The 26,438-nt window shown below is 55.6% G+C and overlaps 1 protein-coding gene across 12 annotated transcripts; it reads right to left on the reverse strand.

The window, feature by feature from the left end:
• On the reverse strand, window positions 34–25,392 carry RORC (RAR related orphan receptor C). 12 transcript variants are annotated; one of them, XM_018046095.1, is made up of 12 exons: window positions 25,097–25,392; window positions 24,612–24,649; window positions 22,404–22,433; window positions 10,295–10,380; window positions 9,856–9,997; window positions 8,111–8,623; window positions 7,649–7,770; window positions 6,666–6,798; window positions 6,431–6,502; window positions 6,102–6,212; window positions 4,527–4,636; window positions 34–1,555 (listed from the first exon to the last, which is right to left on the reverse strand). In XM_018046095.1, the coding sequence occupies exons 1-12, from the start codon at window positions 25,375–25,377 to the stop codon at window positions 1,394–1,396; spliced, it is 1,800 nt and encodes a 599-aa protein (XP_017901584.1). In that variant the 5' UTR covers window positions 25,378–25,392; the 3' UTR covers window positions 34–1,393. The 12 variants fall into 12 exon arrangements, with proteins under 12 accessions (XP_017901584.1, XP_017901583.1, XP_017901589.1 ...); XM_018046094.1 differs by having other exon boundaries at window positions 6,395–6,502; XM_018046093.1 differs by lacking the exon at window positions 34–1,555 and adding an exon at window positions 2,786–3,291.

The raw sequence follows: 26,438 nt of genomic DNA on the forward strand, positions 1-26,438 counted from the left end.
ATTAAGGCTCCTCCCACCCGACACACACACCTCTTGCCTTTGAAATCATTTTATAAAGAATGGCACAGGTTGGAGTTTATGTTTACACTCCCCTGAGAGGAAAAAAAAAAGAAAGAAAAACCAAACCTCCTGACCACCTGCTGTTTCCCTCCAAGCAGGGCACACAGCTATTTATAAAACCAAGAGAAGTTCTCGGGCAAGATCACGGTCTTCTCCACCTTGCCGGACCCAGCGGTATCCACGAAGAGAGTGCTGGAATTGCATCTGCTTCCTTTCTCATCACAAGAGCAGGGCTGCAGGGTGGGGACCAGACAACTAGTACTCCAAGGGTCTGTTCTTGGCCCTGTGACTGATCAGTGTCCAGCTACCTCTTCTTTTAGCGATTTCTTGCAACCAAAGACAGCTGCGGCTGGTGTAGAGTTTGGGCCACCCCTGGCCTAAGACTGGTGAACTAGGGCACCAGGTGAAATGTTCTGGGCTCCCTCAGGATTGGGACTCTGCCCTGGGGCCGCTAAATTCCTCTGAGCTGTGACCTCAAGGAAGACAGATTGTGTCAGATTAAATGTGTCTATAGAGCCACATGACTGCAGGTTGAGTGTGTGAGTATGTTTCACCTGTCTGTGGATGTGTGTCTCTGATAGATTTGGGTAACCCCTAAAGTCTATTTTTAAAGTGCACATAAGTCTGAGTTCTACCTGTCTGTCTGTGATGTTCTTGGTCTTCATCATACCCTATCCCTATATGCAAATCCCATAAAATTATCATCCCCAGCCCCTCCCTTACTCCCATCCCATCCTTACCCTTCACATATCCAGTTTTTTTTTTTTTTTTTTTTTTAAGACCCCAGAGTGCCTAACCATCTCCTTGCTGAGCTGGAAGGAAGGGGGCAGGCAGCAAACCTAGTGATGCAGATTCATGTTATACGCAGGTCCTTCTGGGCTCTGGCCGCCAGTCTCCAAGCTTGTTGCACCACCCCAGCCAAAGCCCCAGGGAAATGCAATGAGGTATTTCAAAGTCCTATTCTTAGCTTCTGAGTCCAGAGTTGAGTTCCATTCATCCAGGGTGTCCTGGAACCCCCTATTGTCCTGAGGATACCTAGGTCCTCCAAGAGGTCCTTGTATCCCACCCCAGGCCTCCCAGAAGCTGGGGGTGACAGGGCATGGGAAAGGAGCCCAGACAAAGCTGAGGCTGGGGACAGAGTCCCTCCATCCCGACCCTCTGGCTCTTGGCCTGCTGCCAGGCAGGCCGGTGGGCTGAAACCCAGTCTCAGCGTTTGTTCACCCATTCCCCCAAACAGTCAGAGACCACCCTCCAGGGGCCACAGGAAAGGAAAAGACCAAGGGAAAGGTGAGCCAGCAGGCTATAGGAAAGGCAACGGAGTCCCTCCTCCAGGTCACTTGGACAGTCCCTCGGGTGACTCGATTTCAGTGCTGAAGAGTTCCTTGTAGAGTGGAGGGAAAGCAGCTTGGACCACGATAGGGTGGAGATGCTGGAAGGTTTGCAGCTTTTCCACGTGCTGGCTACACAGGCTCCGCAGCTTCCCCTTGGGTGGCAGCTGGAGGTGGGTTCATGGGGAAGGAGGGTGAGTACTGCAGCTCTGTCCCCAGGTCAGAGAAGTCCTCCCATCCTTCCTGGGCTGCGACAACCCTCTGTACTCTCTCCCTGCACACTCAGCACTTGTGGGTCATCCAGATCCCATTGGTAGGGGTAGGTCTGTATTCAAGGAACTGGAGGCACATGAGAACCGCAGTGGGACAGGAACATGATTTCTGGCTGAGCCCCCAAATGGTGTTCCTGATACTCCTTAAATCAGCCCTGTTCAAGACTCTCTCACTCTCTTATGCTTTTTTAAAACATCTTTTTGCCATGCCACATGGCATGTGGGCTCTTAATTCCCTGACCAGGGATCGAACCCATGTCCTCTGCACTGGAAGCCTGAAGTCTTAATTGCTGGACCACCAGCGATTATAAAACCCATGCTTTTATAATAGTGAAAGTCTGTGCCTCTTTTACACACTGTTAGGCGGCTGCTTGCCTTCGTTGATGCTGTTCCCCTTACCTGGAATGCCTTTTCAATTCTTCGGTGCTTGGCTAATTCTTACTCACCTTCAGTGTTACCTCCTCTAGGACTATTTCCCTGGATTAAAGGTCCCTTCCTTTGGGCTTCCCTCTGTGGAGCACTTAAATCCCATTTTAGGAAAATGATCCAATTTATCTATCTCTCCAGCCTGGATTTAAGCTCCTTGAGTCTCTCTCCCTCCGTCTCCTCCCCCACTCTCTCTGTATCCTCGGTACCTATCATACTGCTTGCACACGGCAAATGCTCAATAACTGTTTCTTTGGACTAAGCAATTTCCAAACAGAAACCCAACACTGCAAATAGTAAACCACCATTGCCAGCACTCAGCCAGTGGAGGGGAATGAAAAAGGCCCAGAGGTCCATGAGGAGACAGAGGCAGAGAGACCTCACCGGAGAAAGACTGAGAAAACCATTCATCTTCTGCAGTTTCCTGTATCACCAAGTGAGGCTTAAAAGCACCTCTCACCAGCCACCATCCCCCTCTCCCCAGGTTAGTTATCTAGGAAAGGGACAGTCAGGGAAGAACAGGCAGCACGGGATCCCTTGATACCTCTCGAATTCCTCCTCTTTTCATGCCTCCTGCTTTACCTCGCGTTTGTCTGGGCTATTGCAACAGGGTTGTTCATTCATCCTTTCATTCATTCTCATTATATGTGTTGAGAACCTTCTGGCTGGGCACTGTGATGGGCTGTGGTGATGCGTCGGTGAATGAAATAAAATCTCTACCTTTATTAAATGTATATTCTAGTGAGGGAGCCAGACAAGAAATATTAGAAAACTTCTTCTTCAAAAAAAAAAAAAAAAACAACAAAGCAGGCTGATGGGTAGAAAGCTTTTTGGATGGGGTGGTCTGGGAAAACCTCTCCAGAATAAAGGGATGGAGCAGGTTGTTTGGAAAACTAGGGGAAGAAGCATCGAGGCACTTGGAACAGCAGGTGCAAAGCCCTGAGAAGCAACTTGATGTGTTCAAGGGATAGCAAGGAGGCCAGCGCTGCTGGAATGGGTGACTGAGAGGGCAGCGGAAGGAGACGAGGTGAGCAAAGAAGTCGGGGGTCATGCCGTGAGGCCAGTTGGCCACGACAGAGACTGTGGGTTTGATTCTCAGCGTGACGGCAGCTACAGGAGCTCTGAGGACTGCCGTGTGGCTGCAGTAGGACAGACGTGTGGAGCAGGGGTCCAGCTGGAGGCCTCTCTAATGGTCCAAGTGAGCGCTGACAGCAAGAGGGTGACGGTGGGGAGGTGATGTATTCCGAAGGTGGATTCCACCAGATTTGCTTTCCAACTGCCCTCCCAGGTGCTGCTCCTCCTGAACTGTTCTACCAGACTTGAGGTTTATGTAGGGCAGAGACTGTCATTTAAGTCATTTCTGTATTCTCAGCACCCAGCACAGTGCCTGGCACACAGCAAGCGTCCATTGCTTGAACCATTCCATAAATGGTCCCCTTACATTGGTTCCAAATTAAATTGCCTAAAAAATAGCTCTGATGATATCATTCCTCTAGCCTTTGGTACTCTCCATTGCCTGGAAATAAAGTAGGTCCTCTCTGATTTGCTCCCTGACCTAATTTTTAAGGTTGTCTTCTGCTACTTTCCTGCCCCCATCAATCTATCCCAGCTTCCGATCTTAACACGTAGTCAAAATGTTCCACCAACTATTCTCCACATACACATTATCTTTCCTCCTTATTTTTGCTCATATGGTTCCTTAAGCCTGGAATGCCTATCCCACCCCTCAATGCCTGTTAAAATAAGTATTTCATGGCCTAGTTTAAATGCCACCTTCACTAGGAAGCATTTATGAGCCTCTCCTTTTGCCCTCAAGTTATTTTTAACCCCTACTCCATGCTGTCACATTTCCCCAATATTAGTAATATGTCAGGGGCACAGAGATGTGGTAGAAGGAGCCCCGGGACTTGCATTTATCACCCACGATTGTGTAAACTTGAACAAGTCATTCAGGTCTCCTTATCACTACAGGGAGATTTTAACATCTCTCTTACTGACTGGGTTGTCACAAAGATGAGTATATCTGGGAAAGCACGTTGTTAGTCACATTATTATTTTATCCCGTATCACATCCTATTCTGCTTTAGAGTCATTGGTATACAAATCTCTTCTTCACAGCAGGTTAAAAACTCTTGGTGGGGGTAAGGATGGCATCTCTGTATCTTTCCACTCACAGTACAAGCAGGTGCTGGTAAGCGGTGGCTCTATTAAACTGAATTGTTCCCTGGAGGTCCCTCCCAATTTCAGGCTCCCTAACTTTTCATCTGTACCCACACAGAAGTGACTGCTCAGTCACCGTGTCCTGTGCTGTTGCAAGCTCTCTTGTACAACTTAGCTCTCAGGCACTTCCTCCTCTGGACCCTCAGACCCTGGTCCTCGCAAACCCTGAGGTCACAGATCTGGCGCCGGGCCTGACCTCTGTCCCAGGGACTGCTCCTACCTTTGCCAGGATGCCTTGGCGATGAGTCTTGCAGAGATGATGATGAAAGGCCAGCTCCAGATTGCACTGCAGCTGTTCTACTTTCCTTTTCTCTTGGAGCCCTGGCCGGTCTGAAGGAGGGGATGGGACCACAGCAAAAACAAGAAAGAACATGGACGTTAACTTCTCCCAAAAGGTGTGTCATTCTGGACATCTGTGCTGAACGGAGATCTTCTTAGCTGAGTGAAAGACAGTGTAGGGGGTGTGGGTGTGTGTTGTTTTGGAGTTAGTAAGCTGTGGGGCCTTGGGTAGCTCTCTATAAGGAAAACTGGGGAGAGATGAAAGAGATGAGGCATTCTGATCTCCCAGTTCCAGGCTGCCTTCTCCCTGGTACCTAGATATTTCACATAGCTAATTCAGTGCTCTCCACTAAAACTCTGCTGTGGGGAAGAAAAGATCTCCCCCTTCACCCCGACTTAGCAAAGATGGCCCAAGAGAGGAGATGGGCCTTGTGTAGCCACCTAGGTCAGCACTGGGCCTTCTGTAGCACTCTGTGGCTAACTTCAACAGACAAACCACCTTTTGTCCTGACTCCATAAAATAACCAGAAGTCATCTTTTCAGTCTTTATTTCCAGGTCAAGGGGCATGTTTTGGTCTCTACTCATTGGCAGAGCCAGTGGACTGGTAACTTGGTCTACAAACTCAGGTTAGTAGCACAATCCACTTCCCCAGGTTCTGGGAATCCTTGGCATTCTGCTGGGCTCACCCAGCCCACTCCATTCTGTGGAGTGGACGTCCAGAGTCCTGCCCTGATGGCAGGTAGCCTTTTGTTTCTACTTTTGGCTCTGTCCTAGGACTCGTGGGATCTTAGTTTGTCCACCAGGGGCTGAACCTGCACCCTCAGCAGTGAAAGCGTGGAGTCCTAACCACTGGGCCGCCAGGGAATTCCTGATGGCGTGTTGCCTTAAAACGAGTTCACACAGAGCAGCGATTCTCAAGCTTGGTGGCATGTCACAATAACCTACAAGAGGCTGTGCAAAGTTCTGGTGTCCGGCTGCACCTGAGATCCACGTCAGGGTCGCAGCACTCGTTTTCTAAAGCTCCACAGGCGGCTCCAGAGTGGGGCCACGGTGGGGTCCCCGGCAGGGACTCGCATGCAGCCCAGCTGCTCTCACCTCCTCTCTTCCTCATGCCTCCCCACTTCTCCAGCCCCACCTGCGCTTCTCTCTTCCCTCTCTCAGGCTCCTCTGGATCTTTATTTTTTTGACTCATCTTATTTTACAGCAACATTGGGTGGGCTTCTTCTGCTTTATAAAGCACCTTCCCAGATTTAACCACAGCGAAGGTCCACACCCTTCAGTATCTGTCACGCCCCCACCACCTGCTTGTGGGTTGCAATTTCTTCGTCCAGGGGATCTTCCCGACCCAGGGATGGAAACCCACATGTCTTAGGTCGCCAGCACTGGCGGGTGGGTTCTTTTCCACCAGCGCCACCTGCGAAGGCTGCTTGAGCACAGCACACAGGTCCAGACTCTTCAATACCTTTCGTGCCCCCACCGCCTGACTGTCCTTTGCCCAAGCCCAGTGACACTCACTGGCATTGATGAGGACGAGGGCTGTGTAGAGGGCGATCTCATCCTCTGAAAAGCGCAAGGCACTCAGGGAGCGGGAGAAGTCAAAGATGGAGCTGATGAGTTCACTGCAGCCTGGGAGGGTGGAAACGAAATAGTGAGCAAGGCGGCCGAGGCCACAGTGCCCGAGGACACCCGCCCCCTTGGTGTCTGGAGCAGAGAGGGCAGTCTGTCATGAAAAGAGGGCGCCCTGGGTCTGGAAGCCTCGGATGGGGTTGGCATCGGACTCCTCTTGCTCATCTCCCCCTGCCCCTCACCCAAGGCTCGGAACAGCTCCACGCCACCGTATTTGCCTTCAAAAAAGACTGTGTCATTGTCAGCGTTGTAGGCCCGGCACATCCTGACCAGCACCACTTCCATGGCTCCTGGGGAGTGGGGAGACAGGCAGGCGCGTTGTCATACAGAGCCAGGAATCTGTCTCTGTCCCCCTTCAGTGTCCTGGGCCCCTTGAGGCACCTCCCTCCACGCAGCCCCGCCCATTCCACACGGGTCCCCCCACCCCGCAGCCTGCCCGCTCTCCCTGGGCACCTGCTTTGAGCAGCACGATCTGGTCATTCTGGCAGAGCTCCATAAAGCCCGGGAGCCTCTTAGCGAACTCCACCACATACTGAATGGCCTCGGTGAGTCGGTGGGCACAGCGTCCCCACATCTCCCACATCGACTGCAGGGAGAAGGGAGGTCCCACTGGAGCTGTCTTTTAGGACCCCCGGGACCCCACTGAGGCCCTGGGAGCCCAGACAGAACTGCAAGTACCCCCCACATCCTCAGCACTTGTGTGTTTAGCCTATTCTTAGCACAATGCGCTTTGGGGCCCAATGGATCTAAATTTGCCTTTGACTCCACTACCTTGTGGCGTGGAGTATGTCTACGAACTCCTCTGTGCTCAGTTTCTCAGTCCATGAAAAACAGGAATGGCAACCTCATGGGGTGGTTGTTGTAAAGGTCAAGGATAATTTATGTAAAGTGTTCAGCACAGTGCCTGGCAGAGAAAGAATGTTGAAACAGATGCTAATGAGGAGTCTGACTATTGTTGATAGAGGAGGAGGAAGGAGAGTATGCTAAGGTCTGTACTTCTAGGTCTGGGTGGTGAAGGACATAGGGGGTGTGTGTGTGTGTGTGTGTGTGTGTGTTAGTCACTCAGTGGTGGTCGACTGTTTGTGACCCTATGGGCTACAGCCCTCCAGGCTCTTCTGTCCATGAGATCGAAAATACTGGAGTAGGTTGCCATTGCCTTCTCCAGGGGATCTTTCTGACCCAGGGATCGAACCCAGGTCTCCTACATTGCAGGCAAATTCTTTACCAATGAAGACCAGGTAAAACAACCATAGGCAGAAGCTAAGGAGAAGCTCTCACCCATCTGCTAGGGTGCATACTTAAAAGCAGGTGCACACTGTGTCTCTCTGGGATAACCTGCCTCGCCCCAAGCCCACTCATGTGTGCAGGTTGCCGTCTCTGGACTCCCTGGGTAGTGGCAGGAGTCTTTCCTCCCCGGTACGGTGTCCTGGCCTCACCTTCCTCTGGTAGCCAGCCACCTCCTCTCTCGAGAAGATGTTGGAGCGCTGACGGAGCAGGTCCTCCAGCCGCAGCTGACACGTCTCCCGGTAGGACTTGCAAACATTCTGCACCAGGTGCTCTGGGGCCAGGGGAGGAAGGCAGAGGTTCCATCTCAGTCAGCTCCTACCTTTCGTATACCAAGGGCACTCCTCTGCCTGGCCTAGCCCTGCTCTGCCTCCCCCAAGACCCTTGTGTATGCTTGATTTACATGGGATGCTGACTAGGGCCCCCCACCCCATGTTTTTTTGCTGCACTGCACAGTATGTGGGATCTTAGTTCCCTGACCAGGGATAGAACCCATATCCCTGCAGTGGAAACGTGGACTCTTAACCACTGGATCACCAGGGAAGTCCCACAGGGCCCTTTCTTGGAAGCTCCTCCCTCATCTTTCTACGCTCTCCGCCTCCCCAGCTGCTTACCAGTCTCCGTCAGGGAAGCATAAGGCACCTCTGGGGTGCTGCGGAAACTGGGGGTGAAGTAGCTGTCCAGGCCCCGTCCTGGCTCCCCAAGCCCAGGACGCCTGGAGTCCTCAGAGTGAAGTCCACCCCTGTCCGGGGCCAGCTGGCTGCCTGTGCCATAGAAGTTCTCCCTGCCCTCAGCCTTTCCCCGCTCAGGGCTGTATTCCAGGTGGTACGAGGCCCCGTTGAGCCCGGCCTTGGCCAGGCTGTTGGAGTAGGAGGGCCCGCAGCCTGGAGCTCTCAGGAGACTGGGGGGACAGGCTGAGGCCTCTGGCAGGTCAGGCGAGGAGCCCAGGGGTAGCTGCCCATCCGGGAGCCCCAAGGTGCAGGCGAGGGGCTCTGCTCCTTGGGCTCCCACGGGAGGGGTTTTGGCCGCTTGTTCCCGTTGCTGCTGTTGCCGCTGCTGCAGCTGTTTCTGCACCTCTGCATGCAGGCTGTCTCTTTGCTTCTTGGACATGCGGCCAAACTTGACAGCTGAAAGAGGTCGGGGGCTCAGGAGTTTTGGAGGCGGGAAGACACGGCACAGGGCAGAGTCATAGGCACTGTGACCATTACAGGATTAACTTGCTGCTCCTTGAAGAGCTCACTCCGAGCAGACCTTCTCCAGTCTGGCCTGAGAGCCTGCCTTCCAGGCATTTCTGTTCAAGACCCACTCCCCCCGACTCCTGTCTGCTTCTGGGCTCTGTCCAGCCCAGATGTATCAGCAGACATATCAGTCTTCTGAGCAAACTCTCCCTGCTTGAAACCAGCTTCGACTAAGTGGCAGAATTTGAGCAATGAGTCTGGGCTGGGGATGGCTGAGGGGGGAGCCTCAAGCTGTATCGGGGTCACCTCGCCCATCTAGGAGGGTCAGAGGAAGAGGAGAGCTGAGAACACAGGTCTCCCTGTGGTCAGGCCTACAGGCTCCCTGGTGACCTAGATACTCACCACAGCCCAACCCAGGCTCCGCGGCTTGTTTCTGAACATCCTCTTCTGCTCTCTCTTTCCTGCCTTTTCACTCACCCCACCGCCCCTCCCAGGTGTGGGGGCACAGCCCCTCACCCCGCCTGCCCCTTTGCAACCCTTCGTGTTTCCTTTCACTTTGTTATTTTGGGTGCTGAAAAGTGCTGACAGGTTCCTTCTGGCTCCCCATCACCTCATGCCTCCCCCAGCCCCACCCTGGGCTCCTTCTGTGGTGTTGGAGGGGGGAACAGTTTGGGGGCTGTAAGGGGGCAGTGGCTGAGAAAGATGGAGAAAGGCACCAGGAATAGCCGCCCTCGCCAACCTCAGCCTTCTGGGCTGTTCTCAGGGTAACTGTGTCCCATTCACAGTCGCAGCCCTTTGTCCCAAGCTGTGGATGGGGGTGCGGGGAGCCAGGTGGAGCTGGAGCCAGGGGCAGCTGGGGAAAGATGTGGACTGTGGATGGGGATGGGATCTGGGCTGGAGGTGAGTTGGGTGAGGAGAGTCCTTCCCGAGGAAGGGGAAAAGGGTCTAGGAGTTTGAGGAAACAAGGGTTTTTGTTGCAGAGCCTGAAGCTGGGGACTGTGAAGACCTCTGATGAGGGCAGCCCGCCCACCCCAACGTTGGACAGTGCAAGAGACCAGGGCCTGCCAGAGGGAAGGATGGAGGGCGGAGACCCGGAAGGCTGTCGAACCCCTGTCTGGTGCCGCTGGTCAGGCCGCCGCTCTGGCGACTGAAGCCCTGGGGGGCTGCCCACTTGGCCTCACCATCTCGGGACATGCCCAGGGCCAGGCACTTCTGCAGGCGGCAGTGCTGGCATCGGTTGCGGCTCGTTCGGTCAATGGGGCAGTTCTGCTGACGGGTGCAGGAGTAGGCCACATTGCACTGCTGGCTCCGGCGGAAGAAGCCCTGGGGAAGGCAGGCGAAGACCATGGCTGCTGACCCTGGCCAGGCCTACGTCAGTCTGAAGGCCTCTGGATCATAGGACCCCTCAGTTTTCTCTCCTCCATTATAATCTGTCCTGCAGTCACTTCCCTAGTGGAAGACAAGGCCCTCCATGCACAGGGCTCTCAGGCAGGGCTCTCAGGCAAGGCGCCAGCGGGCAGCTCCCTAGCTGTCTCAGGAGACCAGTCCTGCCGGCGGTACAAAGCCCGCCGAGCCCCGTCTCCTATCCTCTGAAGAGACTGTGTGTGAGCGAGCACTCACCTTGCACCCCTCACAGGTGATAACCCCGTAGTGGATCCCAGATGACTTGTCCCCACAGATTTTGCACGGAATCACTTCAATTTGTGCTGGAAGAAGGCAAGAGCAGAGGTCAGCCTGGGAGCCTTCAGTGCATCCTACCCCAGCACCTGGGAGGCAGATACAGGGACGTGATGTATCCTCTGCTGCCCTACCCCAGTCCATCTTGTTTATCTCTCTTGTAAGATGGAAGACCGGGCTTCCCTGGTGGCTCAGTGGTAAAGAACCCACCTGCCAAGCAGGAGACGTGCGTTCAATCCCTGGGTTGGGAAGATCCCCTGGAGATGAAAATGGCAACCCACTCCGGTATTCTTACCTGGAGAATCCCATGGACAGAGGAGCCTGGCGGGCTACATACAGTCCATGAGGTCGCAAAGAGTGGGACAGGACTTAGCGACTGAACAACAACAATAAGATGGAAGAAGGAGTGAAGCCAAATGCCACTCAGCAGAGGGTCTGTGGAGGCTGTTTTAGTTTTGCAGAGCGGCTGGGGTTGTATCAGTTCTATGGGGGCAGAGAAAGCAGCTGCAGAGAGGCCACCTGCTCAGCCCAAGATGAAAAGCTCTAGTTGCCTCCCTCCCGCCTGGGGACCTAGGAGTCCTCACTACTTCACAACACCTGCTTCCCGCCCAGGGGGCTTCCTCTGAGCTACCCTCCCCCCGCTGGGGCTTGGCCCCCAGGGCAGAGTGTGGGCCTGGTGGGAAGATGTGGTGCACCAGGCGGGAGGCACCTGGGGGCCAGGTAGAGCTGCCTGCCATCCTCAGCTGGGCTGTGAAGGCTCAGGGAGGGGCTGTGCAGAGGCTGGGGGGCCAAGAGGGCAGGGTCACAGGGTGGGGCCCAGAGAGGGTAGAGAGAAGCCAGATGGAGCCCAGGAAAGTGGGGGCAGCAAGCCAGCTCTTCTGGATGTCTGAGAGCCAGGGAGCGGATCAAACAGAGCTCTGAGGTTCCTGGCCCAGAGCAGAGGGTGGCTGTGTATGGATGCTTACGTGTGTGTACGCGGGCCTCTGCCTCCACCTGTATGAGCCCAAATCGTGAATGCTAACATTGGCTGGGACTAGAGACCATCGGATCATTCAGATCTCTTGTTTTCCCCTTTACCGAGGAAGGAATAGGCCAGATGAGATCAGATGGTTGGCCCAGGTTTACACAGCTAGCTTACTCAGGAGCTGGGTCTCTATCCCAGCTCCCCATAGCTTTCCATTCTGCTGGTCCATGTCTGTGATTTCAGGGGCACACACATCAGTGGGCATGTTGCCTGCTTGAAGGGGTGCTCGTGTGTGCGTGTGTGCATGTGTGCGTGTGTGTACATGAAAGGTATATGTGATTCATGAGGCAACAGGCATGGCTGCTTGGGCCAGCGTGTACACGGTGCATATGTGTGTGCTAGTGTTTGTTCACTGGCTGCCAGGACCCTCCCCTTCTCCCACTAAGCTCACTGTAACCTACCTCCCTGGTGCCTTCGCTGTGGTTGGTTACTGGCCCCAGGTTCATTTCTACTTTGCCCATCCTTGTCAATGCCCACAGCTCCCTGCTAAGTTTCAGGGATGAGCCGCTGGCCTCCCCACCAGCCAGTCTTTGGAGGGACTGGGCAGGGATGGGTTCTCTTTCAGGTCTTTTCATCACTCCTAAGGGCATGCGCGTCTCTCCTCTGCCATTGCTGACCTGCTGCCTCCCCTCTGAGGGAGAACGCCTGGGGTGGCTGCTGCTGCTGCTGCTAAGTCACTTCAATCGTGTCCGACTCTGTGCGACCCCATAGACGGCCCCCCACCCGGCTCCCCTGTCCCTGGGATTCTCCAGGCAAGAACACTGGAGTGGGTTGCCATTTCCTTCTCCAATGCATGAAAGTGAAAATTGAAAGTGAAGTCGCTCAGTCGTGTCCGACTCTTTGTGACCCCATGGACTGCAGCCCACCAGGCTCCTCCACCAGTGGGATTTTCCAGGCAAGAGTACTGGCGTGGGGTGCCATTGCCTTCTCCTGCCTGGGATGGAGCAGGATGTGAAAGTGGTCTAGGACCGCAGCCCCTCCTCATCTCTGAGTCCAGGGGTCAGAAGAAGCAGCAGCCGCCTGGGGGGCAGAGCCGCAGTGCTATGGACTCTCTTCTGGCCTCAGCCTGGACTCTGGTTGTGGTGTAGGGCCTGCTGATGTGAGGTGGGGAGGGGGACCATGGCTTGCCCACTACTCCCCCAAATATTGTTTTCATCACCCTTAAACCATCATCTCCTCAGGCTAGCCTAGACCTGAGTCAGAGTAAGCAGCTGCCTCTCATGGGGGACAGGGTGTCTGAAATCCCTCCATTAGAACTCGAGTCTCTCCTAACTCGAGTTCTCAGGCAGTCCACTATCCTGCCCAGCACCCACCCAATAGGCTGTCCTGATCATCTAGGACAGATGGCAAGAGAGCTTTCAGATTCTTTCCAGTAAATTAAGAGCAGATGGGAATGAATGAAGGGAAGAGAGAACAAGGGAGGACTGGATACCTGGAAAAGGGGCAGAGAATGCGGGGACACCTGCACATCTTAGCCACTGGATTCTCTAGGTCTCAGTGCCCTTGTCAGTAAAATCAGGGTAAGCACAGCCTGCGTTGCCAGTGCAGGGGGTGACGGGTGTTAGCATAGGGGGTACATGGAATCACCTGAGCAAAGTGCCTTGCAGCTGGAAACACTGGGTGCTGGCTGCCATTGAGCACAGCGGTGGGAACAGAACCCTGAAGGCGTTTGAGGCCTAAGACAAGTACTTGTCTTCTGTGGAGTCAGCTCCTGCCTCTCCCCGACCAGTTCCCCTCCAGCATTGTGGGATCTCCCTCCTCAGTGGCCTGAAGCCCAGAGAGGGCAGAAACCATCGTGGGTCACCCAAAAAGTAAGCGGGAGGGAGACTAGGCCAAGCCACAGTAGGAACTTGGGCTCCAGCCCAGCGCTCAACCACAGGCCTCCCTGCCTCTTCCCTTCTCCAAGAGCCACATCCGTGTGCGTGTGTGCGCTGACCACACGGCTGACCCAGACACGTCTCTCGGCCCCACCGCCTGACCCACTGCTGGTCCCAGCCCCAGGAACCTCACAACAGTGTCACCGAGACCTTGCCCTTTTCATAGGACGATGTGGCCAGCCACAGACCAGATTCACAAATACCCGTGTTTGGGGGAGACCGGAGTTTGGACCCCAGCCACTGGGCCAGCCAACCATAGTCCCACACTCCCCAGCCACAGTCCAAGACAGAGGTACAGAGTGAGACAGGCACACAGGATCAGGGGTTTGGGGCTAGACTGTCCAGCCTCTCAGCTAGAGAGACCAAGAGGTTCGGGACCAGGAGACGACAGAGACAGACGCAGAGATGGAGAGAGAGCCCCAGAAACACAGAAAAAACCCACACTCATGTCCTGGCCCCATGCCCAAGGCCTGGCCCTGTCAGCACGGTCAGGCCCTCTTATCCTGCTCCTCCCTCCTGGCCCTGCCACCTGTACCCCGGCCATGCCATCTACCCAAAACCTCAAAGAGAAAGTACCGGTGCACACGACTGTGACTTGTGGAGGAGGGGCGGGGAGAGGACGGGAAGAGGACCGGCAGAGGTGGCGGTGGGGTGAGCTGGAGCTGAAAAACACCTTGAATACCTCACCTTTGCAACCTCCCCCCATGAGCCCTGTCCCTGAAGCAGCAGCTGGTGGGAACCCAGGTTGGGGAGGGGAGCTGAGTAATCACAGGATTACTCAAGCTGTTTCCCAGGAGCCTGGCCTGCCAGGAACTTACCACCTAAGGGCCTAACAGTGCCAGGAACTAGAACTAAGCAGAGGTCAGGAGCCTCGAGGTCAACCCTTGCAGCATGGCTCCCACAACAGCCCTCACTCTATCTGCCCTCGCCTGCTGCTTCAGGAAGATCGGTGTAGCACACTGCGGTTCTCTCCCAGGGCCCGTCAATTCCAAGGAAAGGAGCAACGTGCCCATGTACACATGATACCTCCTGAAAGCACCTAGTGATTGCACGACCCTAGACCTCTGAGTCGCCAACAAGATCCCCTGGGGAGCTAGTTAAGATGCAGGTCCTACTCAGGAAGTTGGAGGGCCCCAGGTTCTGCATTTGAACAAGCTCTTGGTTGGTGCCCAAGCTTGCTGGTCCTCACCCTACATTTCTGAGTAGCAAGAATGTAGTCCCTCTTCCTGCTTCTGCCTCTTCCTGGGGCATAAGGGTGGGGCTGGTGGTCTCCTCCCCAGCTCATTCTTTTATCTTCTTTTATTTGCCAACTGGTGTGACTTCTAAAACTTCATTCCGACACGGTACTAGGAAAAGAAAATTAATCTCTTCTGGACTGCTTTGGGGATTGAAGGATCCCCAGGGAGCCTCCTCTGAGCACCTCCTATGTGGGGAAATACGGTAGAGACAAAGTAGGCTGTCCCCCTCCCTCCAGCCTCCTCTAATCTCACCCTTCTCACAGCTGCAAGATTCATTGATAGCGCTCTTTGAATGCATCCCGAGCTTGGCCCTGTGCCACCTTAGAAAGCCAGCCCTGGGCCCTGTCCAGGTGCCCTATGCCACAGAGAGGAAGTGGTAGGAGCAAAGGAGGGGCTGCAACCCAGGGGGATCTTTCTCCTCAAACCCCAGAACCACCCCAGCTCTGGCAGAGAAAGATGCAGGCAGAGGCACCCTGAGGTCCTCATCTTCCCCTGGTGCTCTGTCTGCCCAAGGCTAGGCTTTTCCTCTCTCCTCTTTCTCTCTCTTTTTCTCCAAAGGACATTGATTAAGGATGATGATGACAGGTGGCACCTTCCCAGGTGGCAGAGTGGTCAAGAATCCTCCTGCCAATGCAGGAGACACAAGAGACATGGGCTCGATCCCTGGGTCAGGAAGAGCCGCTGGAGAAGGAAATGGCAACCTACTCTACTATTTTTGATCCCATGGACAGAAAAGCCTGGAGGCTACCCAGCCCAGTATTCTTGCCTGGGAAATTCCACGGACAGTGGAGCCCAGCAGGCAACAGTTCATGGGGTCGCAAAGAGTCAGGCATGACTGAGCGGCTGAGCACACACAAGCATGATAGACATAAGCGTTGGCTGAATTCTTACTCTGTGCCAGGCTTTACATACATTTTTCGTTTAATGACCACAATAATCCCATGAAGTAGGTACTCTTTGTATCGTCCGCATTTTAAGAATGAGAAAACTGAGTCCAGGGGAGAGTAAGTGGCTTGACTAAGGTTGCACAAGCTTGCTGGTCCTCACCGGAAGTGGGAGATCTGGTATGTAAGCCCAGGTCTCTGTGACCTGAGAGCCAGGGTCCCCAGCCATTGAGCCTTTCACTCTAGAAGGATGAGACACCCAAATGCACTAGGCAGCTTGTGGGTGGGGGCATGTTTACTGGCTGCAGCGGAAGTGCAAAGTGAGAGGGGTGGGCTAGGACCAGAATTCAGGGAGGACACCCACGGCACTGAAGCCGGGCCTCACGTCTAGGCTAAAGATCCAGACAGTCGTTATTCCCTCTGCCCCATACCTTCTCCTGTGGTGTCAGCCCTCTCCTGCCTTTAACCATGGTTCGCCCACCCCAGCCTAGCTCCTGACTTAGGACTCCTCGCAGGCCCACAGCTCCGCTGGCGTATGGTCTGGCTTTCAGGTCAGGCATGCTGGTAGGCCTCTTTGCAGAAACCAGTGAGTGAGTGAGTGAGAAAGGACTGTATCTCTTTTCTTAGCTCAGGGGCCCCCATCCCCCAGCTCCAACTCAGTCCCTCTCCCCACAGAGACCACACCTCTGGCCAGGGGATCCCTGTGTACCCCAGCCGGTCACCAGCCTCCCTCCTTTCTCAGCTCTCAGTTCCCGCAGCTTCTGCAAAGCTGGAAACCACGGCTGGTGGTGGGCTCCCCGCGCCACAAACAGCAGAAAGGGGAGGGCAGGGTGGGGGTCAGAACAGAAGCCGCTGTACCTGGCGAACGCTCCTGCCTGCCCTTGGTGAAAATTTTCTGCTGATACACCCAGGTCCCAGGGCTGAGAAAGTAGTGAAGCTAAAACTCAGGTGGGCGAGGGAGAGTCTGGGGTTTTGAAAAGCTACGAAAGACAGCCAGCCACCTGAAACCCCCCTCCTGGTGCCCCCGCCGCCCCCGCAGTCTGGGACAGGAGAAAGAAGGGGAAACAAAAGAATTGAGTGAAAACAACCAGGGGATGGGGGGAGGGGATGAATCACCAGGAGGAAGCAGTAAGGAGCAGGAGCCCAGACGCACTGCCAGCGGCCTTCCCGAGGCTCGAGTCTCCTTTCCAGAGGGCCTCTGCTGCTGTGGGAAGGCCAGGGCCCCCAGAAAGACCCAGGCTCTGGCCCCGCGCCCCTGCCATGTTGCTGTCCCTCCTCCTAGATGGATATCTCCATCCTTTCTGAGCCTGGAGTCCCATGGAGGGGTCAGCTGGAGGAGTGGAGATGAGATCTCAGAAAGGACTAGTCATTGGAGGAGACCCCAGGGCTGCCTCTCTAGGAGAGCTCTCAGCATGGGAAAGTCCCTGTTCCCCATGTGAATCAGGGGACAGAGGCAGGGGAGGGGGAGGGAGCCCCTGGGAGGGGCAGCCACACCAATACCCATGTTTCATGGTGATGGGACAGGCTGGGGTGCTCCCACCTTCTAGAGCCCTGAGCTGGAGGTGTTTGGGAGTCCTGTTAGGAATGGGCAGAGAGAGAAAGCCAAAGGTACAAGAGTGACTCGAGGAAGGAGGGGGCCCTTTGTATGGCCCTGAGCTCTCTGGGTGAGGTCTGTGGCTCCCTGGGAGTTGGACTTCTTTCTGGTTCACAGGTCCTCCTCATCATAACCAGACTTGAGGAAGATCAGGGCACAACAAAGATGAGAATGCAACCTCATAGCCCGTGCCCTCCCACCTCCCCATCCAGGCCTAACGCCAGGGCCTTATGCCCGTCTCCACTCCAGCCATGCCCTGGAGTGAGGTGACGGGGCCACCCTCCCTCTGGCTGGCTGGGAAGTTCTTCTGGCTAATGGATGTTTCCTCTCTACTCGGCAGCAGGTCATGATGGCAGAGTCCCTGTCGTTCTTTCGGAACTTCTATAAACTCCCTCCCTCCCACTTCTGCCTTCCTGCACCTGACCTATCCTCAGTGTCTCCCCTCTCCTGCCCACCTTCTCTTCTCTCTGTCACCCCCTGGGTCTGTGTGCCTTCCCATCCTCGGCACTTCAGTCCTGTCTCAGGCTACACGTTGTCATGCTTTGGCTCCCCTGGCATTTCTCCAGTTGTAGCTCTATCTAGACATCACTCTCTCCCCATGTATTTATAGATCTTCTGTCATTCGAGTTTGGCCTCTGCATCTCTCTTTATTTCTTGGTCTGGTTTCTTTCTTCTTCTTTTTAAAAAAAATTTATTTGGCTGCACTGGGTCTTAGTTGCAGCATGCAGAATCTTCTATTTTCAACACGTGGGATCTAGTTCCCCTACCAGGGATCGAACCTGGGCCCCCTGCATTGGGAGCACGGAGTCCTAGCCCCTGGACCACCAGGGAAGTGCCACTGGTCCGTTTTCTGCTCCTGGTGTGTCTGGACCTTGGTCTTTGTGTGGGTCACAGTTCCAAGCCCCCAGTGCTCTGCCTGCCCCAGAGAAGGTCAGAGGACAGGGAGGTAGTGGGAACTCACAAGGGGCTATGCGGTGCCCAGAGATGTCCAAGTGAGAAGGACCGGCGGCACCAACCCCGGATGGGAGGAGACCCTCTCCAGCCTACCAGCTTGGTGGGGGGTGGGTTTGTCACATAGAGCTGCTCTATTCAGTGTCTCCCCGGTCAGTCCCGGGCTCTCCTGCCCTCCTGCCAGGCTCTAAAGCACATCCGACTGTTGCTTCTTCCCAAAGTGGACTGGCTGATTTGAGACCATTTCTGGGAAGACTAATCTTTGCTAACCTTTCCTGCTAACCTTTGCTGTTACTGGGAAGAAGCTAGAAGGGAAACTGAAGTTTGGGTCTCCTCACCCCTCCTGGCTGCCACAGCTCAGACGCCTGCACGGGAGTCTCCACTCCAAGTGTGGAGGTGAGGCTCTTTCCTTCCCTTGGCCGCCTCTCCGTGTCTCCTCTGAGTTTCTTCCACTACCCTGGGGGATGCTTTACTTGGAGATTATTGCTCTCTGCTTGCTCAGAATGGGAGCTTCTCCAAAGTTAGTTTTGTTTTTAAATTCAGCTTTTTTTTTTTTTTTTAAACAAGAGACAGGGGCGCAATGACTTGCCTAAGGACAAGGCTAGTCAGGGACAAATGTGGCTCAGAACCTGGTATTTAGACTCAGCCAGTGGGTTTTTCCAGTACACAATATGGACTCTCTTTTGTGGGTTGTGGGAAGACCCCCAGTTGAGGCTGGGGGTGCTTCCTGCCTCAGGCCACAGGGGTCCAGGGCTTCCCTTTTCGTCCTTCACCCTATGCTCTGGGAGGTTCTCTGGCTCCCTACATGAGGGCGATTTGCCCACTGCTGCTCTGCTGGAAGGCACAGGGACCCCAGACATCTGCCCACCAGCTGTTGGCCCATGGCTTTTGGCCAGGAAGCCGGTAAAGTTGAAGGCTTTTTGCTCTCATCTCTACTGCCTGATCCTACTCATCAAACGGGCATCTGAACCTGGGATGAGGGGTCTCTTTCTCACACGCGCACGCGCACACACACACACACACACACACACACACACACACACACCCGCTGGCTGGATTCCGCTTGGTTCTCATGATCCTGCAGTGGGCAGGGAGTATGATGGCTCAGAGGCCTGGATGCTGGGGTTCTGACCCCCTCCACCAGCTGCCCTCTCTTTACCCTCGCCAACCCGCTGCCTCAGGGCACAGTGGCTCCTCCGGCCTCCTTTCTCACCCTCCCACAGTTAGTTTGGAGGCGTGGAGGGAAACACTGCAGTGGGTGCCGGGACAGCGAGTCTGGGCTGCCTGCTAATTGCCAGCCTCCACCTCCTACAGCTGTGTGATCTAGGGGTGAAGCACTGGGCCCCTCTGGGTCTCAGTTTCTTTTTGTAAAAAAGGCGCGGGGCACCTCACCTGCTCTGGGAGATCCTTGCCAGAGCCCATGACAGAGGAGTTCCTCAACAGTCCCTTTACTGCGACTGCTGTAAGGGAACCGCTTGAGGAACGAGACTCCACGGCTACTCCGCCCAACAGACCCTGGCCTTGACCAGGACACACCCTGCCAGGGAAGAGCACTCGGCTTTTGCCCACACTGTCCCCTCCTTTTCAGAAGGCCCGGGAGTGATGATGGGCCTCAGGCTTCCCCGCTCCCAGGAGGCCCATTCACTTACTTCTCATGACTGAGTCCTGGGCTTTGCCGCCTGGGCTCCCTGTCCTTCTCAGCCGGGGTGGTCCAGGGATGGGGTGCAGCTGACAGCAGGGGTGGGGGCCAGGCCCTCTTGGCAGAGCCTCAGTCCGCAGCTCTGCACCTAGCTCTCCCCCAATGCTTCTGGGCCGGGGGGTTTAAGATCTGCACCACACAGGTGGCCGAGTGACAACCCCCCCCCCAACTCCACCCCCCCACCCCCCCTGGGGTGCAGCGGGTAGGATGACAGGCGCCCCATGTGGCCAATCTGGGCCTGGGGCAGAGTGTGAGGGGCGGGGCAGCCAATCGCAGGGGGCGTTGGAAAATTCCAAAACCACAGGCGACAGCCACACGCGTAAAAGCTGTTTCCACCCGCCAGGGTAGTTCTGGCTGGGGAGCCGGAATGGAGCTCACACGAGCCTGGGGCCAGGTCCTTACTCCCCCTCCCCCCGAGGATCCCCGAGAGCCTGACCCTCTTTGCCAGGTGACTCCAGGGACGGGGCTATTTCTAGAGGTAAGTCACAGAATGTCTGCCTGGGGCCACCTGCGACGCTATGGACTGCCAACAGCCATGCTCCACCACCCACCACGCTCATGCCCTCCCTGCACACGGTGCATGCCCTGGGCTAGGGCATAAGTGATTCTAGTAGCAGTAATAACCATCAGACAAATGCCACTATCTGTAGGAGGGATTAGTCTGTCAGAAATTTCCTCAGGAGCAAAACTGCTGAACTCGGAATGAAGATGATGTTAATAATAATGCTTAACCATGTGCCGGAAATGGTTCTTAAGGCTTTATGTGGATGATCTAATCCTCCCAGAAAGTTCATGTTGTAGGTACCATTATCCCTACTTCAAAGATGAGGACAGTGAGACGCAGAGAGGTTAAGTAACTTGTCTGAGGTCACACAGCTAGCAAAGTGGTGGAGTCAGGACTCAAAATCAGGGTGTTTGACCCCAGATTACACTTGAGAAATGGGAAGCTTTCTCTGCTTCAGGTCTGCCTAGGAGGGTCTCCTGCTGTGTGCGTCTGTAGAGTTTCTTGCTCTTGGAGTCCTTCTCTGGGGTCCATCAACCTCAGAGGCCCTCTCAGCCTCATATCTGCTCTGTGGGCACCTCAGCCTCGGGGTTCCCTCTTCAGGACCCCTTAGTAATCAGGTGCCCCTCTCAGTCTGGGAGTCCCTGTCGGGCTTCTCCCTTCCTGGAGTTGTCTTGGAGCCCCCTTTTACGACTGTCTACACTCCAGAGCCCACTTTTCAGAGTCTCTGGGCCTGGGAGAGGCATTAATCTGTCCTGGATTCTCTGGGCCAAACCTCCCAAGAGGCCTCTGATCTTGCCGGGACTCCAATGGCGCCTGGCACAGGCCTTTCCCCGCTGGCCTTCCTTGGGCACTCAGGAGCTGGCAGTGGGTTTGGGGAGGGGCTGTCAGCCCATGTTCTCCTGAGGACCCTCACGGGTGGGGGTGGGGTGGAGGTGGTTGCACAGGGCCAGTGGGTTGGAAGGGGATGAGGGGGTGTGGTCCTGGCCGAGGTTTCTGTGGTAAGGGGTTGAGGGTAGGAATGGCGTTTAGCCTCTTCCAGTTCCAGATGCTCCGAAAGTCCCCCTTCTCCCCCCCACCCACATATGGTCCCTGGCCCCCACCTCCCCCAGCTCACCCGCGTCACTCCTTGACCCGCTTTCCTCCCAGGGCCCTGCTCAGCATTTCCGTGGGGCCCTGTGGCTAGGGGCAGGCGAGGCACTGATCAGGATTGTGCTGAGCAAAGCAACCCCCCACTCAGAAGGATGTAGCCTCCTGGTGGCCCCCCAGCCCCTATCTGACCAGCTCAGGGAGGAGGGTGATGCTTGGGCCCTCTGAGAGTCTCTGCTTGGAACAGGGAGCTCTAGGCAATGATGGCAGCAGAAAGAATTGCAGTGAGCTCTCAGGAGGAACTGGTCGGCAGTCCAAGGGAGGGCCATGGAGAAAGGCAGGTGACCTCTCATGCCCTGGAGTGGTCCTCCTCATTTCAAGGATTCTGAGAAGGCATCCTGGGGCTGGAAGGGCATGTTGATGGGACATGAGCTTTGAGACCAAGGTGCAATGGGTGCATTTTCTGGGGGTGTAGCCTGTCTTATGAACTAGGAAGATAGATCTGATGAATTGAGAGTTCCCAAGAGAAGGTATTCCTTGCTAGTATCCATTGGTAAGTCATTCCTGAGCTCTAATCCCTTCCTCACAGGTTGCAGCCTCAGTCTTTCAATGTCCCCAGGACCCAGAGTGTTTTTCTCCATGTGTTTCCTACCAAGATGAAGGCTTTCCTGTTCTCCTGCTCTGCACAGGCTGGCCCCAGGCTTGTTTATGCCTTGGGATGTGTTAACCACAGAGATGCATAGCAAACCTGACTCTGCCGCCACAAAGCCTGGTGCAGGCTCCCTGAGTCCCTGAGGCCACCCTGCCTCAGCAGCTCCCTGCCTGACCTAGCGATCTCCGCCACTGCCCACACCCCGCCCCCACCGCCCCACCCGGCATCTCCTGCGCCTCTGTCCAGCCGCTCCTCCTTCCTGTGGCTCCCTTTCACTGTCATCTCCTTACTTCTCTGCGACATTCCCTCGCACTTTTCAGGCTTCTCCCTTATCTCCTCCCTTTGCCCCCCAATCTTGAGGTTTCATCACTCCTCCTCCTTATCTCCCCATCTCCCTGGTTTTTCAGCTCCACCTCCTTTCAGACCTGGCCACCTCTGCCCGGTTGCTCCAGCTCCGTACATGGACCTCCTGGCGCCCTTGCTGAATTCTTTGCCATCTCTCCACACCCCAGCACCAGTTCCTGCCCCAGTCCTCTACTCACAGGTGTGGGTCTTCTTTGCAGCCAGCAGCTCTGTAAGGAGAAGAGAGGGGGTCAGGGCCAAAAGTTGAGGACCATGGAGGATCAAGAGATCCTCTCCAAAGCTCAGGCCCTCACCCCCACCCCAGTCCTTCCTGGAAGAACCTGGCGTCTGGGGAGAAGGTGGGACCACCTCCACTGCACTGCTCTCTTCACTCTGCCCTACAGTCACGCGAAGCCTCTTCAAATCCTGAAATGTGCCAGGCTCCTCACCACTCTGGGACTTCCCCACATTATTCTTTCTGCCTGGAAGGCCCTTCCCTGGCCCCTCCTCAATCTAGACAACTTTTCAGCCCCCAAGTTCCCAAGCAGGTCTTTTCCTGAGAGAAGCCCTCCTGCCCCTGTGCTGACACACAGCACCCGTTGATTTCCTGGCACTCATCACATCATCTCACTGCTATAATTGTTCATGATCTAAGAACAGGGAGCTTTCCTGCCGGACAGTAAGCCCTATGGAGGCAGGGACTGTGTCTGCCTTGCTCACATCGTTATTTTGTAGTGCCTCCCCCTTAGAGACACACAGTAAATATTCTGCTGGCTGCACAAGCATGCTCAGCCGTGTTCAACTCTGCAACCCTACTACTGTAGCCTGCCAGGCTCCTCTGTCCATGGGATTTTCCTGGCAAGGATACTGGAGTGCGTTGTCATTTCTTCCTCCAGGGAAATCTTCCTGACTCAGGGATCAAACCTGTGTCTCCTGCATCGTCAGGAGAATTCGTTACTACTGAGCCAAGCGGCCAGAGTTAAAACTCTTGGTTGCTTGTTTGTGCCCGCAAGCATCTGGAAATTTCGAGGTGTAGGAGTTGAGGGTAGGGTAGTGAAGATGTTAGAAGGAAGAAGGGAGAGCTGCAAGCACAGACACCCCCACCACACACTGCCTCCTGCAGGCTCTGGCTCCATTGGCCCCCCAGCCTGCAGAAGAAGGAATGCCTCGTGCTGTGTGTGGCTGGTCCAGGTGAAGAGAAGGCTGTAGGGAGCACAGATGGGTTGATGTGGGAGGAAGGCAGGGAGGCACAGACCTCCAGAGGGGTGGCTGCTGAGGGGGAAGCCTTTAGCTAGAGCCTGGTTGGAGCAGGGAAGAGCATGTCATTCATTCATATGGTTAACTTTTATTAAACACCTATCAAAGGAGTCCCTGCGAAGAAGCTTTCCCTGCCAGACCTTACTGCATTTTGTACATCCACACAGCAGCTCCTCACAGAGTACAAGGACAGTCTTTCATTTCAGTAAATGCTGCAGGCCTGCCTTAAGCCCCCTGTATTTCCCCTGACCTCTGACTTGGCTCTCCTGTTACTTTTTCCTTCTACTTGCCCAGTGGGCTTCCCTGGTGACTCAGATGGGAAAGAATCCAGGAGACCCGCAATGCCAGAGACCTGGGTTGGATCCCTGGGTTGGGAAGATCCCCTGGAGGAGGGAACGGCTACCCCCTCTAGTGTTCTTGCCTGGAGAATCCCCATGGAAGAGGAGCCTGGCGGGCTACAGTTTATGGGGTCGCAAAGAGTCGGACACCACCAAGCGACTAAGCACAGCACTTGTCCAATGCTCAGCATCTTTCCCTTCTGCCCACCCTCCCGGCTCACACACTGTCGCTCTGCCCAGGAGGTGCCCCCTACGCGCCAGTTCCTCCACTGGACTGGGTGGGAGTGATGGACTTGAAGGTCTGGGCTCAGCTGGGGTGGGGTGGGGTGGGGTGAGGTGGGGTGGGGGGAGGACTGCGCAGAGAGGGAGTGGCTCCATCCGGCCCCTCCCTCTGGCCGCCAATCCTGCCTGGCCCCACCCAGCTTCCTCCCTGACGTGGCACCCTCTTCCCTAGCCTCTAGCCTCGAACCTCACAGCAGGCCTGGGGTGGGGGAGCTCCCCTTGCTTGCCCCGGCAGTGGAGTTCTTCCTCCACCAGGTGGCCCCACCACTTTTTGCCTCAGGGCTCACACCTGACTGAGCATGTGGCCATGGGATCCCGCTGAGCGGTTTGAGTTAGACCCTCCGTGGGGCCAAGGATTGCCTGACTCTCCACACCCCCCGGACCCCCCGCCCCGCTACCCCTGGCCGAGCGTCCCACATTTTCTGCAGAAATGAAACCGCATCCTCCACCCCCAACCCTGAGCCAGTGGGGAGCAAAGTGCTGGGGGTGGACGTGGGCAGCGGACAGGGTTCTATTGCTTGCTCCCCTGACCTTTGTCATCTTTAGAGGCAGGACGGCTTCCTCCGTCGCTGAATGAACAGAAGGTGGAGTGGTCGGCCTCTTACTGCTGCCTGGGGTCCCAGCCAGATGAGCAGTGTCCGCCCCTCCTCCCAGGGGGCGCTCTCACTTGAAACCAGACCCTGCCCACATGCTGGCCCTTCCTCCCTCCAGCTTCCCTGACTCTCTTCTCTTCTCCTCTCCTCCCCCAGCCCACCTGTCTCTTCCTTCGTCACGGCTGCCTTTCTTTCCCCTTTCTCTCCTCTGTCTGGCCCCTAGCCCTTCCTCCCATGTCTCCTTCAGTCTCTATCAAGACCTGTTCTGTCTCACCGGCCTACCCTCCCCTGCCAACTCATCTTTCTCTCCTTCTCTCTTCTCTTGCCCCAACCCTCTCACGTCCCGACCAGCCCCTTCCCATCTCTCCTCTGCACCTCCTGGGAGCCCCTTCCACCTGCCTGTAAGGCTGCAGGGCCTCTTACCCTGCGAGGCTCGGTGGTGTCTCTGTGGGGCCCTGTCCATGGGGCAACTCCCTTGGTGCCGTCCTTGCTGCCCTGGCTGCCCAGGAGGGCAGGGAGCAGGGCCCAGGGGAGGGAAGAGGGAGGAGGAGGGAGCACCTGGCCCGACAGCAGGCAGGGGAAAGGAGTGGCTGGCAGAGCGTCCCGGCATCTGGAGGGGACACAGGGAGAGATGGGAGGAACAGAGTCTGGGGCCTTGAGGAGAGATAGGATAGGTGACGGGAAGGGCACTGGCCTTTCTGCATCACCTACTGTGTGCTGGGTCCTTTGCCAGTCACTTTCTGTAAATCCATGGTTTTCTCCAATCCTCCCAATGTCCACCATGGAGCAAGCATAGTTGCTTCAGATACCTATGTGATGCTCAAAGATAGATGATGCTCGAAGATAGTCACAACTTGCCCAGGGATTGTACAAGGACAGTAAGTGGTTGAGCTGTGATTTGAACCCAGGTCTTTGTGATTCTAGAATCATGCGCTTTCTATTTGACCAAGACATGCGTGCTCAGTCACTCAGTCGTGTCTGACTTTTTGCAGCCCCACGGACTGCAGCCTGCCAGGCTCCACTGTCACTGGGATTTTCTTGGGAAGAATACTGGAGTGGATTGCCATTTCCTCCTCCAGGGGATCTTCCTAACCCAGGGATCCAACCTGTGTCTCCTGCATTAGCAGGCGGATTCTTTACCACCGAGCCACCAAGACAGGTGACTGGTGAAGGGGAGGTGGGGAGGGGAGAGATGAAGATGGGGTGGCATATTTGGTGGATGGTGCCTCTTCTACAGGGTGAGGTCGGGTTCATCCCAGCAGTTCTTGGTTTCCTTGAGGCCTCTGCCTACTTAGCGTCTGCACTTTGCTGACCTTCCCTAGAACTCCCCAGCTCCCTGATGCCTTCACAGCCTCCTGGTCTGCTGGGTGCTGGGGGCAGGCCTGGAGGTGTGTACCGAGGCAGAGGAGCAATGGGAGAGGAGTGTAGAGGAGACATGCTTCATGCAGCAGTTGCAGGAAGGAGATTCTCGCGCCCCCCGCCCCCCGCCCCAGTCTGGCAGCCCCCACGGAGGAAGGGCTCTGGGGAGGCCACAGGATACAGCTTCTGAGGATCCTGGGTGCCACTGATCTCCTGCACAGCCTCGGCCCAGAGTTTGATTAGCTGGGCCTGGCTCTCCTGGTTACCCAACAGGCTGGCTGGCCAGGGGCCAGGCTGCAGTGGGGAGGCTCCCTGGCACCTCCTCCTGCTCTCACTCCCAGCTGGTAAACAGCAGAGCAGGAGCCAGACACGCCTCAGCCTCGTGACTGCAGCCCACTCCCCCCGA

Source organism: Capra hircus, chromosome 3 (genome assembly GCF_001704415.2).
Source record: "Capra hircus breed San Clemente chromosome 3, ASM170441v1, whole genome shotgun sequence".
Taxonomy (NCBI): domain Eukaryota; kingdom Metazoa; phylum Chordata; class Mammalia; order Artiodactyla; family Bovidae; genus Capra; species Capra hircus.